We start from the raw sequence: 16,122 nt of genomic DNA on the forward strand, positions 1-16,122 counted from the left end.
AACCTCTTAGCTCAAGGTAATGTCATGTATGTATTGCAGGTATATATGTAGACTGTTGCTACTATGATAGGGGTTGTCTTAAAAGACATGTTGTATGTGGGAGGTCACATCTGCTTTTAACATGTGCACCATTGGCTACTGACTGGCATCCTAAGGACATCATAGTACAGTACCAGTGCTAGCACAGTAATGATCCTGTGGACTACAGCAGAGATATGACCAATATATGTGGACAGTCTGGCACTCTGTGGTCAGTCCAGAGGTGTACACATGTCCCCTTCATGCAAGACATGTGGACCACACCTCCCAATGTGGATGTTAATAGCCATGTACATGGGTATGTCACGTAAATACTGGATTACATATGCCCACACAGTTTATGCATGCACACATGCCAGCCTGTCCTGACGCATTATACCTGGTGGTGCAGAGGTTACATGGCCACATACTATCCAGTAGTTAGTGACATACATCTGTACAGAATCCCACTGCTTTGTCAGAAATACACAGTTATGGTGGCCTGGCAGCAGTATGTCTTGCAAATAACTGGACATATCAGCACACTGGGTAATTACACTAGGCTGCTAAGCATGTCACAAAGCACTGTGCAAACTACAGGCAGACTGCCACAACACTGGACTACATTTTGTATGGGGGAATACACATGTACCTGTGATTACAGTGGGCTCTACATGCATATCACAGCACAGAGTAACAGACACCTTTGTGAAAGTGCATACTCACAACCAATGTTAACACAGCCACAGCCACATATGGTACACATGCTTATTATGACACTATATGGACTGTCTGATAAACACCGTCCTCATTTGTGCCACTCACACACTGACCCTACATACACTGAGTCATGACACTGTGTGGTCCAATGTCTGTCTGTGGTATGGGACACATGTGTGTCTGGCCCTACAGACATGTGAGCCAATAAGGTACCATACACTGGAGCAGCATGTAACATCAGATAGATCAGGACCGACAACAATGGCATCTACCACAGTCTGTGCACAGCCCAAGGTACATATGTGCAATACATATACTGTCGACAATCACCCTAGGTATACAGACCCCAGTACTGTACACACAACCATGGAATGGCCAAGCTATGTCCTCAGAAACAACCCCTACTGTACATAACATGTCTAGCAGTCTGATATCTGACTGACTTGCTATCAGGTATGATGTCAATAATTAATGGTGTACAGGACATATGCACCTCTTACTGCAGGACATATCTACAAAGGTTGACAGACTTGTGGCTGGAGCTACGAACACTGCCCCAATATTGGCATGTTGCTGTGATAACCTCATACATTTATAGTCATAGCAGGGTTTGTTGTGACATATGTCCTATGAGGAATATGAAGTCAGTAACTCTCATGGTTGTCACCATGTACTGACTGCAATCCTCACACTATGATTCTGCAGTTCTCAGATAGGTGTTCTGTAAGTAACACAAAAAACAAAAGGCTCCACACACCGCCCAGTCTGCAGATGACCCTACAGATGGGTATTTCCTCAAAAACATAGCACTGTCATGACAGGTATCAAAACATGTACACCAGCCATATCCACACACACGCTGTTAAACCGACATTACTTCAAATGCAGAATAGCAACACTTACATTCTGTAGTCATGTCAGGCACATCCCCCTCCTGTATGTTGGCCTGTTTCCACAGTGTATGCTGTTGGAGGTAAATCCCAAATCCATCTGTGATGCTGTTTGCCAAACACCAGATCAAGGCCCTGCTCACAGTGAATGAAAAGTCCCGACACCAACATGATGTTCCCAGATATTGGGGTGTGTTTCCATGCAATTGGCTATGGGAATGTTACCAGAGCTGTTTCACATGCAATCAGCTAGAGGAGGGCTGCAATTCATGCAGAAGTCATCAGCTGATAATGAGCATCACTTACATAACACAAGCTACTGCCTATGCAAAGCAGGTGTAGTTCTCCACATCCACCAGCGAGGGAGAAAGAGAGACAGAGAGAAACAAAGTAAGTCAGGGAGGGGGTGGGAGAGTAAAACCTAAGCAGGTTTGTGTCACAGACCTACCAGTACAGGGTTTTAAACCCCTGACTGACTATGTATTGCTATCAAATGCCTATGCAGTTATTGCATGTGCCACATAGCTTACATGTTGAGGAGCTGTCCAAACATATATGTGATGGTGAGTGACATCTGCAATGGTGATATGGTAGCAATACAGTAGGTGTAGTACACATGCCTGTCCAATGAACAGGTATCAGCCTCAACACAGCCACACTCTCTCAGAGACTCACACACATTACTACACTCGGCAGAGTCAGGAATACACTTCCTAACTAGTTAGTTTGCTACAATACAGTAATGTGCAGGTATCACATGGACCACAGGGGTTATCCAGAGGTTATATGGGCAAAGGGTATGTGAAGGTGTCTGACAGACAGCATGCTTCAGTATGCCAGTGGGGAGTGTAGTGAGTGTGAATGTGGTTGAAAGCATCATACACCACACAAACAGACACAGGGTGCCAGTACTGACATGCATGCATGTATGCATTGCTTCATAGGTGTGTAGTGGTTGACTGTGCCAGAAGGTTATACAAGGCCATACCTTCTGCAGTCCACTGCAGTCACATTATGGTTACTATCTGTGGGCAATATGCAGGGTACTACCAAAATAGTGGTTGCTGCCCAGGCAAGTGTGTTTGTGTATGTGACATGAGTTAAGAGTGTTATTTGGGTAATTCAGGGGTTGCTAACTTTGTTCACCAGGCCGTGATATCACAAGTAGGGGCATGGATTGGCACCCCAACCTCTCGGCTATTTCACATCTGTTATCCTTGTAAGGTGGACATTGTGACATATAATAAGGCCACCATATAAGAAATTTGCAAACCCGCTCCACAATGAGTCCATTTGTTACACACTTACAGCCACCTCCACACAGGATATGAATGACAAACACAGACACACATACACTTGCCATGTCTGGGATTAAAACTCCTACCTAACTAGTTTATTACATGACAGCATTACTCAGTTATAGGATGGGCCATGGAGATTACTGGAGTACTCCTTCCCCAAAGTTGCATTTCACTGGGAATGACATCAGCAAGCTTGCCAAAGAAGGTCAATGGAGTTTGTAGTGACTGTGTATGGCCTCAAAAGCATTGCACCCTACACAAAGAAACACACACACACAAACATCCACACTTGCCATGTGTGGGAATAGAACCCCTACATCATACTACAGCATTACGCTGTTATAGGATGCACCACAGAGATTACCAGGCTACTCCTTTCCCAAAGGTATATTTCACAGTGAATGACATCAGCAGGCTTGTCAAAGTAGGGCATTTGAATTGTAGTGAGTGTGACTAGCGTAAAAAGCATTGCTCCCTATACAGACAAAGAAACACACACACAAACATCCACACTTGCCATGTGTGTGGGAATAGAACCCTACCAAAGTACTATATCACACTACAGCATTATGCTATTATAGGACACACCACAGAGATTACTGGGCTATTTCTTTCCCAAAGGTGTATTTCACAGTGAATGACAGTTGGCTTGCCAAAGTAGGGTATTTGAAATGTAGTGAGTGTGACTAGCCTAAAAAGCATTGCTCCCTACACAGATAAAAAAACACACACACACAAACATCCATACTTGCCATGTGTGGGAATAAAATCCCTACCAAAGTATTATATCATACTACAGCACTACACTGTTATAGGACGCACCACTGAAATTACCGGGGTACTCCTTTCCCAAAGGTGTATTTCACAGTGAATGACAGCAGCCTTGCCAAAGGAGGGCATTTGTAATGTAGTGAGTGTGGCTAGCCTAAAAAGTATTACTTCCCACACAGACACACACACACACACACACACACACACACACACACACACACACACACACACACACACACACACTCACAGCTGCGATGTCTGGGATTAGAACTCCTACCTAATTAGTTTATCACACTACAGCATTATGCAATTATAGGACGGGCCACAGAGATTACTGGGCTACTTCTTTCCCAAAGATGTATTTCAGACTGAATGACATCAGCAGCCTTGCTAAAGTAGGCCATTTATAATGTAGTGAGTGTCACTAGCCTAAAAAGCATTGCTCCCTACACATACAGAGACACACAAACACAAACAGACACACGGTTGCCATGTCTGGGATTAGAACTCCTACCTAACTATTTTATCACATTACAGCATTTGGCACTTATAGGACCCGCTACGGAGATTACTGGGCTACTCCTTTCCCAAAGGTGTATTTCAAACCGAATGACATCAGCAGCCTTGCCAAAGTAGGCCATTTCTAATGTAGTGAGTGTGACTAGCCTAAAAAGCATTGTTCCCTACACAGAGACACACACATACACACACAGTTGCCATGCCTGGGATTAGAACTCCTACCTAACTAGCTTATCACAGCATTAGACCGGTATAGGATGCGCCACAGAGATTACTGGGTTACACTTTTCCCAAAGGTGTATTTCAAACTGAATCACATCAGAAGCCTTGCCAAAGTAGGCCATTTGTAATGTAGTGTGTGTGACTAGCCTAAAAGCATTGCTCCCTACACAGAGACACACACACACAAATACACAGTTGCCATGTCTGGGATTAGAATTCCTACCTAACTAGTTTATCACACTACATCATTATACAGTTATAGGAAGTGTCACAGAGATTACTGGGCTACTTCATTCCCAAAGGTGTATTTCACAGTGAATGACATCAGCAGCCTTGCCAAAGTAGGGCATTTGAAATGTAGTGAGTGTGACTAGCCTTAAAAGCATTGGTCCCTACACAGAGGCACACTCACACAAACACTCACAGTTGCCATGTCTGGTGTTAGAACTCCTACTTAACTAGTTTATAACACTATAGCATTATCCAGTTATAGGACGCGCCATGGAGATTACTGGGCTACTCCTTTCTCAAAGGTGTATTTCAAACTGAATGACATCAGCAGCCTTGCCAAAGTAAACCATTTGTAATGTAGTGAGTGTGACTAGCCTAAAAAGCATTGCTCCCTACACAGATAGAGGCACGCAGTTGCCATATCTGGGATTAGAACTCCTACCTAACTAGTTTATCGCACTGCAGCATTATGCAGTTATAGGACTCACCATGGAGATGACTGGGCTACTTCTTTCCCAAAGGTATATTTCACAGTGAATGACATCAGCAGCCTTGCCAAAGTAGGGCATTTGAAATGTAATGAGTGTGACTAGCCTAAAAAACATTACTCCCTACACAGAGACACACACAGAGTTGCCATGTCTGGGATTAGAACTCCTACTTAACTAGTTTATCACACTACAGCATTATGCAGTTATAGGACGTGCCTCGGAGATTACCGGGCTACTCCTTTCCCAAAGGTGTATTTCAAACTGAATGACATCTGCAGCCTTGCCAAAGTAGGCCATTTGTAATGTAATGAGTGTGACTAGCCTAAAAGTCATTGCTCCCTATACAGACAGAGACACACACACAGCTGCCATGTCTGGGATTAGAACTCCTACCTAATTAGTTTATCACACTACAGCATTATGCAGTTATAGGACATGCCCCGGAGATTACTGGATTACTCTTTTCCTACAGGTGTATTTCAAACTGAATGACATCAGCAGCCTTGACAAAGTAGGCCTTTGTAATGTAGTGAGTGTGACTAGCCTAAAAATCATTGCTCCCTACACAGACAGAGACACACACACACAAACACACATAGTCGCCATATCTGGGATTAGAACTCCTACCTAATTTATCACACTACAGCATTACACAGTTATAGGACGTGCCACAGATATTACTGGGCTACTTTTTTCCCAAAGGTGTATTTCAAACTGAATGACATCAGCAGCCTTGCCAAAGTAGGCCATTTGTAATGTAGTGAGTGTGACTAGCTTAAAAGCATTGTTCCCTACACAGACAGAGACAGACAAACACACACACTTGCCATGTCTGTGATTAGAACTCCTACCAAACTAGTTTATCACACTACAGCATTAAGCAGTTATAGGATGTGCCACAGAGATTACTGTGCTACTCCTTTCCCAAAGGTGTATTTCAAACTGAATGGCATCAGCAGGCTTGTCATAGTAGGGCTATGGGGAGGGCAGTGTGTGTGCATGGGCCAGTACCCATTCATCTAGAGGTGGAAACACCACACTCAGGCACATGCACGTTTATATTCCACCGGTATGTGTATGCAACTGCTAGATGACTACTGCCTTGTACAGTCATGTTGCACAGCTAGCACTTGCATCACAGAGTCTTTAATGCTGAGGGATACCAGTGGCTAATTTCTACAGTGAGTGACATTTACACATCATGTGGTTGTAGCCATTTGGCTGTGTGCTGGGTGGGGCAGGCCTCATGATGGAAGGCTCTTTGTCGCTGTCACTCTCGTCCACACATCTATGTATGTGTACTTTTGGCATATTATAGTGTGTTGTCCTTGGATATTTGTGTGTATTCCTATTCAGTGTGTGTGGAAAGCATGACTAGTGCATACTGAGGAGTGTATGCACTAACATCTGCAACTGTCAGATATGTATGGCCCACTGCTGGTTGTGTGAGCATGCCCAGTATGACCTTACAGTATGTTGTTGTCTGACATTGCCTTCATTTAGTGTGTGAGCATGCCCAGTATGCCTTTCTGTATTGCACATGTGTATTCATTCCAGGTAGTTTGTACTCCAGTGCAGACGTTTGTGTTCTACACCTACAGCTAGCAAACTGTTTTTGCAGGATATCTGTAGATCAGTTGGCAATATGGGGTCAAACTGTGCAAAGGAGAGGGTGTACTGTAGGTGGCTGTGTCTGTGCTGCTTCTGCTACATGGTACTGGTGTTAGCAGAGATATTCAGACATGTGAACTGTTATACACTGTGATGTTTTATGTCAAGTACTGTCAGGCGAACATATTTGCTTGCAGTGATGTCCTGGGCAACACAGGGTGAATGCAGCTGTGTCCAGTATTGTGCTCAAATGCCTACATAGTCATGGCAAGTTATGCCATTCTGGACGGGGTGCTGCAGACACTTGCTGCTGGGTCTGTGTATCCAGTTCAGCACCTTGGTACAGTGATGATAGAGGATTCCATACTTGTAAATCCATCAACATGACAGTATGGCCTTATCTTGCTGTGGCAATACCTCACAGCTGTACAGATTCACACAGGTTACCCAGAGGCAGGGGTCATAAGTCAGGACATTACCCCTATTATGGTGTATGGGCAGGTTTGTAGCCATCCATTTTTGTGTTTGAAGCCAGGGATAGTATGTGCACATGGCTGTGTGTTGGACTTTGCACATTCCATTCTCCCCATGCTTCCACCCCCCTCTATTATTATATCCTCGTCCATACATTATGCATACATTCTCTGATACTTTCCCCTATAGTTATCACCTCATCACAGCTGTGTTTTGGTGTTTTTCCACAGTTTATGCAGCGGAACATGGTGGACACGTTACTGTGGTTTGTCCACATGACCTTGCATATGGCTTATGTGGGGTGAGTTATGTTGTTATTTGGGTGTCCATGACATAACATACATTGGCAGTACAGGTGAGATGCAGGCCTTTGGCAGAGGTATGTAGGCCATTTGGTGGTGATGCAGGGCAGCTGTAGCAGGCCATTGCATTCTGTCAGTCCTACAGTCCCAAACTGCCATACAGTATATCCCCCTGGGGTGACAGGGTAGGTGTGCTAGGTGTTCATGCCAATACTTTCTATCAGTATTGATTAAGTGGTGTGGATGCTGGCTGGGTGCTGCTTACAGCTAGGGACACACCTGCATGGGACACCTGCACTGCATGCTGCATTCTTTCGCTATTGTCATACACAGGTGGAGGTCATATTGTATCCATTCCCAAATGCAGGGATATGACTGGAGAGGTACCTGTGGGTGGTTTTTGGGTGAGCTGGGTGCATGTGTGCTATGAACACTACTTGCATTTTGCTCACAGATATGCATGGGGCATTCCAGTTATGCTGGCTTTTGCAGGGACATCAGCCGTTTCCGAATACATCAGTCATATCACCTTTGTGATCTGCAAGTGTTCGGCCAGACAACATCGGTATTCCCTACTACAAGCCCAGATAATGTGAAGCATACCTGTATGTACAATTCCAAGGGTGTGTCCATTTCACAGTTACACATTATATACTACGTCTGCGGTACTTTTCCCTATGTACTGCTTGTATATCTAGCACAAGAGTCATGCCATGTTCATCTTTCAGATGGTGACAAATATTACCACCCTACATTTACAATGGCTTACTGCTGGCATGTGTTATACTGAGGAGCATTGTCTTTGGCACTGCAGTTGTGAGGACTTGGCCCTGTCATCGGCAGTAGTGGGCAAGGGCCACCAGGTCAAAACTCAACATGTATACATACTGACCACTCTCACACAATATGAAACACACACCAACCTAACACACGCATACCTGCATATTGTACAAATGCTACAATCTGTCCTGCTAGCTTGGCCACCTCAGGTCATCTGTGCTCCACTGGTATTATACCTACACATGTTAGTACATGTCTACCTCAGATTGGAGGAGGGGCACACCTGACTGTTACTACATTTCTACATAGGATTGGGGGGCACACCTGACTGTTACTACACTTCTACTTAGGATTGGGGGTACACCTGACTGTTTCTACATTTCTACATAGGATTGAGGGGGGCTCACCTGACTGTTTCTACATTTCTACACAGGATTGGGGGGACACATCTGGCTGTTTCTACATTTCTACACAGGATTGGGGGACACACACCTGACTGTTACTACATTTCTACATAGGATTTGGGGGGGGGGCACACCTGACACTTGTACACATTTGCTATGACTGTACTGATATGTCAAGTACTCCATTTCATTCTGTATTCTAACCTATCATGCTGACTAGAGGCATATCAGTGTACTACAGCTCTTAGGTTTGACTGACCTACATATCAGTTTCTGACTTCCTACCCTTCAGAACTAACATCCCACTGCCTGACCTGCTGTAATCTGTCTGTGTAGGCCTAGGGGTGGAGGTTACCCATAGCCATCATTCAGAGGCCTTATCACAGCCTTTGTTTGTGTTTGCCTACACCTGTCCTGCTGACTGAGACTGCTGTTGGGTATATGAACCTCCCTGACTGGCATGTGTGTGTCATATGGACACACATGTGGCCCAGCACATTTCCTGCAGTGGGTTTTGTTGCCATGTGTATTACTGGCTACTATGGTGCCACTATAAGTGTCCACTGTCTGCTGGCATCCCATTCAGCCACCCAATTTCCTTGCATGCTCACATCCATACAATAGCTACAAGTAACAACACATACTACTCCATTCGGCAATTGGTAAGGAGAGTGACTTACCTTGTGGGTGTGCCAGTATTGAGGATGGTGCTGGAGGGCTGCCTATGTCAGATGCACATAGTACAGTCCCGATACATGGTTGAGCACAGGTAGTGTCATGTTTGGCATCCCTTTTACAGTATGTGCAAGTCAGAGAGTGGTGTCATTCCCTGGGTCCCTCCTGTGTCAGTGTATGTGCTATGCATTGCCTCTTTGCCAAGGCCAGGGCATACTGGGCATGCCTCCTTCTGCTTACTGGGGAAGGCTCAGGTTGTTCCTTCTCTGAGTCACTCTGTGCCTGTGCAGGCCTTGGCAATGGTGGGGGGCTGTGTGGCCCTGCCCTGTTACTGTTCCTGCTGCAGCTGTTTCCACAGGATCATATTGTGTAGCATGGCACATACAATGACAATTTGAGTGCATGTAGCTGGGGAGTACTACAAGACTCCACCAGATGTGTCCAGGCACTGGAACCGTGACTTGAGAATCCCAAACACATGCTCTATTACAACTCTGGCCTGCGCGTGTGCCTCATTATGGAGTTCTTGTTTGCGTGTGTGTGCATTTCTGATGGGTGTCATCAGCCATGGCTCCAGTGCATAACCAGCATCCCCCACTAGGTGACCGTAAGGGATGACCTCACTGGCAAATCTCTGGTACAGCTGCGTCAGATGGCAGATGTGGGAATCATGATAGTTTCCAGGGCAGCCAGTACACACATTTATTATTATGCCCTGGGCATCGCACATGACCTGGCAGTTGATGGAGGGAAGCCCTTGCGGTTCATGTAGACCATACCCCTCTCACTGGGTGGTGCTTTGATGCATATGTGCGTGTAGTCTATAGCACCCACTACCTCAGGGTATTCTGCTATTTGGTGGAAGAGATGCATATTGCTGGCCAACGCCTCATGGGTATTGGGGAAATATACGTGCTCACCGGCATGTGCTGATATGGCATCTAGGAACTGGTGGAGTACCCTGGATGCTGATGCCTGTGAGATCCCCATGATATCCCCAGTTGGCCTTTGGAAGGTACCTCTAGCTAGTATTCTTAGGCCTACACATACCTTGGTATCCAGTGGGATGGGTTCCCCTCTGTTAGTTCTGTGTGTGAGGCGTGGCCGGCACAGCTCAACATTTTGCTGTAGGAGGTCCCTGTCCACCCTATAGCGCTCCACTATCTCCAGCTCATGTAGCCCCTGGTAGGTTACCAAGGGTCTGTACACTCTTCTCCGTCTCCTCACTGTGGGTTGGTCAACTGTATTCTTATCCTAACCACCCTCAGCCTCTTCCACATGTTGATGTATGATAGCTATTGCAGCCCCTATCATTTTGTTGTTTTTGTTTGTTAAAATTCCACCATTTGTATACACCGGTGGTGCAGAGTATGTGGGAAAAACCAGAGGGAAAGTTGTTTGCATAGTTTATAGTAGTGTTCTGGGCTGAGCTGGTCTGCTGCCTGTGTAATTGGCTGATTCTGATACATTTCACCTGCCAACTATGCTAGTTCTCCTAGATTACCTTCCTACTGCTGTTTTCCCTTCCCATTGCCTTCCTGTTTAAGCCCTGGGGCGCGCTGCACAAACACAGTGCTCAAATTTGCACAGAGCTGCTATTTCCTGGTTTATTTTATTTTTTCCTTTAAAACCCGGTGTGTGGCACGCACACCCGCTTAGGCAATGTAAAGAGTGCTAGGCAGCCTCAGACACACACCCTTGCTTAGCTCTGCTAAGCTAAGGGCAAACCCAAGCCACAGGGCTCCAATCTGCTTACAGTATGCCTGACACCCCCCCCCCATGATGTCAGCTAACACCTAGGCTTTCACCAAGCTATTCCTGCTCTTACACTGTTGGGTGCTGACTAGCATGCAGGGGAAATCTGGGATTCAGTATCATTCCTCTCATTTGCATAGGATTGCCTGCTAATGCATAGTTACAGGTCCCACACTGAGCCTCCCCCCTTAGCAACCACTGTTCACTGGCCATGTTGTCTTCTGCCTGCCATTGAATATAATGGCCAAATAGTAATTTTGGTTAGAATGCTTATTTTAGTTTTTTTTTTTTTTTTTTTTTTTTTCGCCTGATCCCGTTTGCGCACCACTGCCCTACACTTAAACAGCCGAGCTTGGCTAAAAAAATAAATAAAAGTTAATTGTTTTATTATTGCAACTGTTTTCCTTGCCAATGGCCATATATTTGGCCATTGGCATGCTTTCTACATAATATCCATCCTTTATTTGGAGCCGTCATGGCTCGGTTTTGTAGTTTGCAGAAATGTACTCGGTTACTAACTGAGTACATTTCTGCAGATTACACTAGTCCTGCATCGCCGGCTTCCAGCTTTCTGGATCGCAAATTCACCTCATTTGCATGGATTTCACCTGCAAATGGGGTAATTTGCATACAGGAGCTGAGTCCATGCAGGACTAGTGCAGGAGCGCTCATGCACGTCCCTACAGCTTATTCTTGAATCGCACGGCAGACATATTGCCTGCTGGAGCTCCTGCACTAGTCCTACACACCATGCAGGGCTTGCTGAATCCAGGGTAACAAGTACCACCGGAAAACAACATAGAAAAAAGGACTGAAACTTGTTTAGCACTTTAGTTCCATTTATTTTAAAAAACAGAACTTCATCAGAAATACATTCAGTCCCTTCATTATAAATTTGAAAATGAAGCAGTGCTGCAAGGTTTCCATTTTATGTATATATATATATATATATATATATATATATATATATATATATATATCAGCTCTGAGATTACAGAACAATGAGAAATGGATATAAAGCAGTCCACATGGCACTGTAATTCTGCACACATCTCGCTACATCAGTGCCTCACTCTTCCTTACTATATGCCTGCAGTAGTTCTTCCATTATACATAACAAAAAAAAATCCCACAATATAATCAAGAGCCACATTAATAGCTCTGCCTTATTACTCCCTTAGAATTGAGGCATAGCAAAGGTGGGTCAAATGTTTATCTGTATGTACCCTGTCCCTGCCCCTAACCCCTTCATATTAATTTATGAAAACCCCAGTCCCCTAACAGTATCACTATTGCAAATTTGTTCTGAAATTATTGCTAGGGTTATGCCAGTGGAAAAGGAAACTAATGTGTTTCCCTTTTTGATAATTATTGTTTCAGACTTTTTGCTGTTTAGATTAGTTTGTGTTCCAAGTACCGGCATCAATTATTGTGTTTGGATTCTTGAGCACTTGGGCAGATTGTTGCATAATCACATAGATAGATAGATAGATAGATAGATAGATAGATAGATAGATAGATAGATAGATAGATAGATAGATATAGATATATACACACGTACATCTACATCTATATCTACATCCTCTACATATACATACACACATACACATACATATACATACATACATACACATATACACATAAACATCCATATACATATACACAAACTTGCATGTCCTAACCCTTCTGCTGTTTTCAGTGTTTCTAAAACCGTGATCACAAAAGTCTGAAGCAGGAAGGAAGGAAAGATGGATGGAAAGGAAGATATGTAGACAGGCAGAAAGAAAGATCGATACTAAAAGCACATAGGCAAACAGATATATACATAGCTACATACACAGACAAACGCAGAGTGACAGACAGAGATATAGGTAACCATATGCTATCATGTGCATGGATACATTATAAATAAGGATTGGGACATCAGCAGGATGCTGTCAAATTTACACATGAAGGGAACACAACTCTTGAGATGGAATAACAGCGAAGAAATATTTAAGACACAAATGTAACTAAAAGCATTAATGGAGAAGGATATTTCAGCATTAAAGTCCTGTATAAAAGACTTTGAGTGGTACTGCTGATTGCTGAACTACTACTTAATATATATATATTTTTTTTATCTTGATAGATTCAGCCTGGGCAAGCGACGTGCTTACACATCTGCCAGAAAAACTACAGTTTTAAAACCTCATTGTTTTTCTGCAGAGTCAGATGCATGTCCAGAGAATGAGACTGTAAACTACTTGATGCTGGTAAGATACTGACAAGAATAAATATGTTGTGCTAGTTTATAACATGACTCTACTATCTGTCCTATAGTAAGAAAATGTTTTTCAAAGCATGGATCTACTATTTGTCCTAGAGTAAGACAATGTATTTCTTAGCATGGATCTACTATCCATCCTAGAGTGAGAAAATGCTTTTCTTAGCATGAATCTACTATCTGTCCTAGAGTATGTCAATATTTTTCTTAGCATGAATCTGCTATCTTTCTTAGAGTAAGATAATGTATTTCACTGTCCTAGAGTAAGATGATGTATTTCTTACCATGGATCTACTATTTGTCTGAGAGTAAAAAAAAATGTAGTTCAGAGCATGCATTTATTAGTTATCTTACAGTAAGAAAGTGTATCTTCTGCTTCGGAGTTTGCAACCTGCAGTTTTGTTATAGACTATTAACTTCTGCTTGTTAAAGCTGGTAGTGGGCATGCCTACAGACAGCACATCAGTACTATAGTACTATAGTACTATATATTAAGATCAGAATACAAAAGGATTTACGACTAGTGCAGCTCACAACTTATCTTTAACTACTGCTCTCTAAGCCATAAATACTACACTTGTGCTAAATGACCGAGACTAGACAAGCTCAAAATGTTGGCAACATGTCACTCAAATACTGCATCCTAAATGCCATTTTTTTGAGTGTGTGTGTGTGTGTGTGTGTGTGTGTGTGTGTGTGTGTGTGTGTGTGTGTGTGTGTGTGTGTGTGTGTGTGTGTGTGTGTGTGTGCACGCGTGTGGCTTCACATTCATATTTTTCCACTAACTCTAAGGTGCAGTGTCCTCCAAATCAGTGTTGTTATATATGGAGGATGTGGGAGGTAACATCCCTCTACAGCTAACAAAAAAATAGAGATGCTGGATGCTGGAGAGTGAGAACTATACAGGAGAAAGCTGTTTTATAGTTCATGCAACAGCATATCCTGGACACTGGTGAGAAACAGATGTAATGCAGGCATTTAAAGGACTCTTCTTCTTTAACAGTAAGATAAACCAGTGTAGAGCATATGTAGATATGATGTACAGCCATAAAGCAAACAGCAAATCAGCAACAATTTGTTACTTATGCTATAATATTATTGTTATTATGGCTATTAAAGACAGAACAGCAGTCTTGGTGGAGGAATGATTCTAAATATGCTATAAAAATGCTGGTATGAACTAGTAAATAGGGAGGACTAATTTTCTTTTGTATTTTTCTTGACAGATTCAACTCCAGCTGTCATCTGGTGCATTTCTTCTCACAGAAGTGTTTTCCCGTGTGGTTCAGATCAACCTTGATCAGCTAAAGCGGGCTTCGCCCTTCCCATGTCATCGATCCAGCCTCAGCCCACCATCACAATGCACATCTCCTCAAACTCCGAATACTAAATTGGAAATGTGGAACAAGGATAACCAGGATGGGAGTCCATCCAGCAGTGGCAGGTGGCCAAACAGAGAAGTCAGAGGTCACAGCATCGGAGAGGATGGTGCCAGAGTTCTGAAGAGGTTCACAAAGTCATATGAGGAGAGTCATACTGAATGCTTTGCAGAAATAAGTGAAGACTGTACCACAGCAGGCCTCTACTCCTATGGCATTAGCCCAGATATTCTAAACTCTACAACACAGCAAGCAGATAGTGGCAGGGGATCAGAGACTGATGTCTATGAGAACTCACCTGCCAGTTCGGAGGCAGGGATGAGCTTCTATGAGCCAGTGACAGACTCTGACATTGTACAGGGTGAAGAGGACCTGGAAGGAGCTTACTGGGCTACTGTAGTAGCCCTGACGTGGCTAGAACACAAATGTGCTGGCTTCTTTGTTGAGTGGGAGCTTATTGCTGCTAAGGCTGATAGCTGGCTTCAAGCTCAGAAGCTACCAGAGGGAATCAGTGTGGCAAGCCTCAAGGCTGCAGCTCGGCAACTCTTCCTTTTGATACGTCACTGGGATGAGAACATTAAACTGAATATGTTGTGCTATAATCCCAATAATGTATGAAAATGAAATACCTGCAATTTAAAACACAATCTTAAATTCAGTTTCTGTGATCATAAATAAAATGATTTTTGGTAATGTTTTCTATTTTTATACTTTAAAATGAGACCATCTGTGTTGTTTCCAATTAGCGATGAAATAGTTTTAGTGCAATGCAGGAGCACAAATTAATAAATCCAAATCACTACAGTGTTAGAAGACAACACACACTACATTGTCATTCCACAGAAAAGGAAGATGCTTTTGTCACTGCATTTCTGCCGAGATATAAAAACAGAAAAGGTGCAACTGAAAAGGGTGGAGTATGTGTGGTGGGAAGGTCATGACACTTGGTAAGCAGGTGCATGCAAAGATTTGGCTTCCCAGAGTGCCTGACCTGTTAAGGGGCAATCAGAACTTAACAGACATACAGAAGGGATAGCATCAGGTGATGGATATGGATGTATGTATCCCCACTCTGGCAGCCATATTCCACTATTCCCTTCCTTTGCAAGTTACTAGACTGAAGAAACAATTGTTAGTCTGATACTGACCTTTGGGATATATCAATAAGGGCATGAACGTCTTGATTGGAGTGAAAACAGTTACAGTACACAGTGATTAAGAATCAGGACTGGATCTGTTTGGTGTTGTAACAACAGCATTCTACAGTGAAGAGAAAGTCCGGCCTTTGATGTGGTTATGGACTATAAAGAACA

The 16,122-nt window shown here is 43.5% G+C and overlaps 1 protein-coding gene across 2 annotated transcripts in view; it reads left to right on the forward strand.

Moving 5' to 3' along the window:
* The window catches only part of VWA5B2 (von Willebrand factor A domain containing 5B2), a 1,682,718-nt gene extending 1,667,216 nt beyond the window's left edge, over positions 1–15,502 (forward strand). For both annotated transcript variants that reach the window (XM_044070629.1, XM_044070630.1), the window contains 2 exons: positions 13,296–13,419; positions 14,657–15,502. In XM_044070629.1, the coding sequence (XP_043926564.1) occupies positions 13,296–13,419; positions 14,657–15,427 (895 nt within the window). In that variant the 3' untranslated portion in view covers positions 15,428–15,502. The remainder of the gene's footprint in view (positions 1–13,295; positions 13,420–14,656) is intronic.
* Positions 15,503–16,122: the final 620 nt, after the last annotated feature.

This window comes from Protopterus annectens, chromosome 4.part1 (genome assembly GCF_019279795.1).
Source record: "Protopterus annectens isolate FY-2018-M chromosome 4.part1, PAN1.0, whole genome shotgun sequence".
NCBI lineage: Eukaryota > Metazoa > Chordata > Ceratodontiformes > Protopteridae > Protopterus > Protopterus annectens.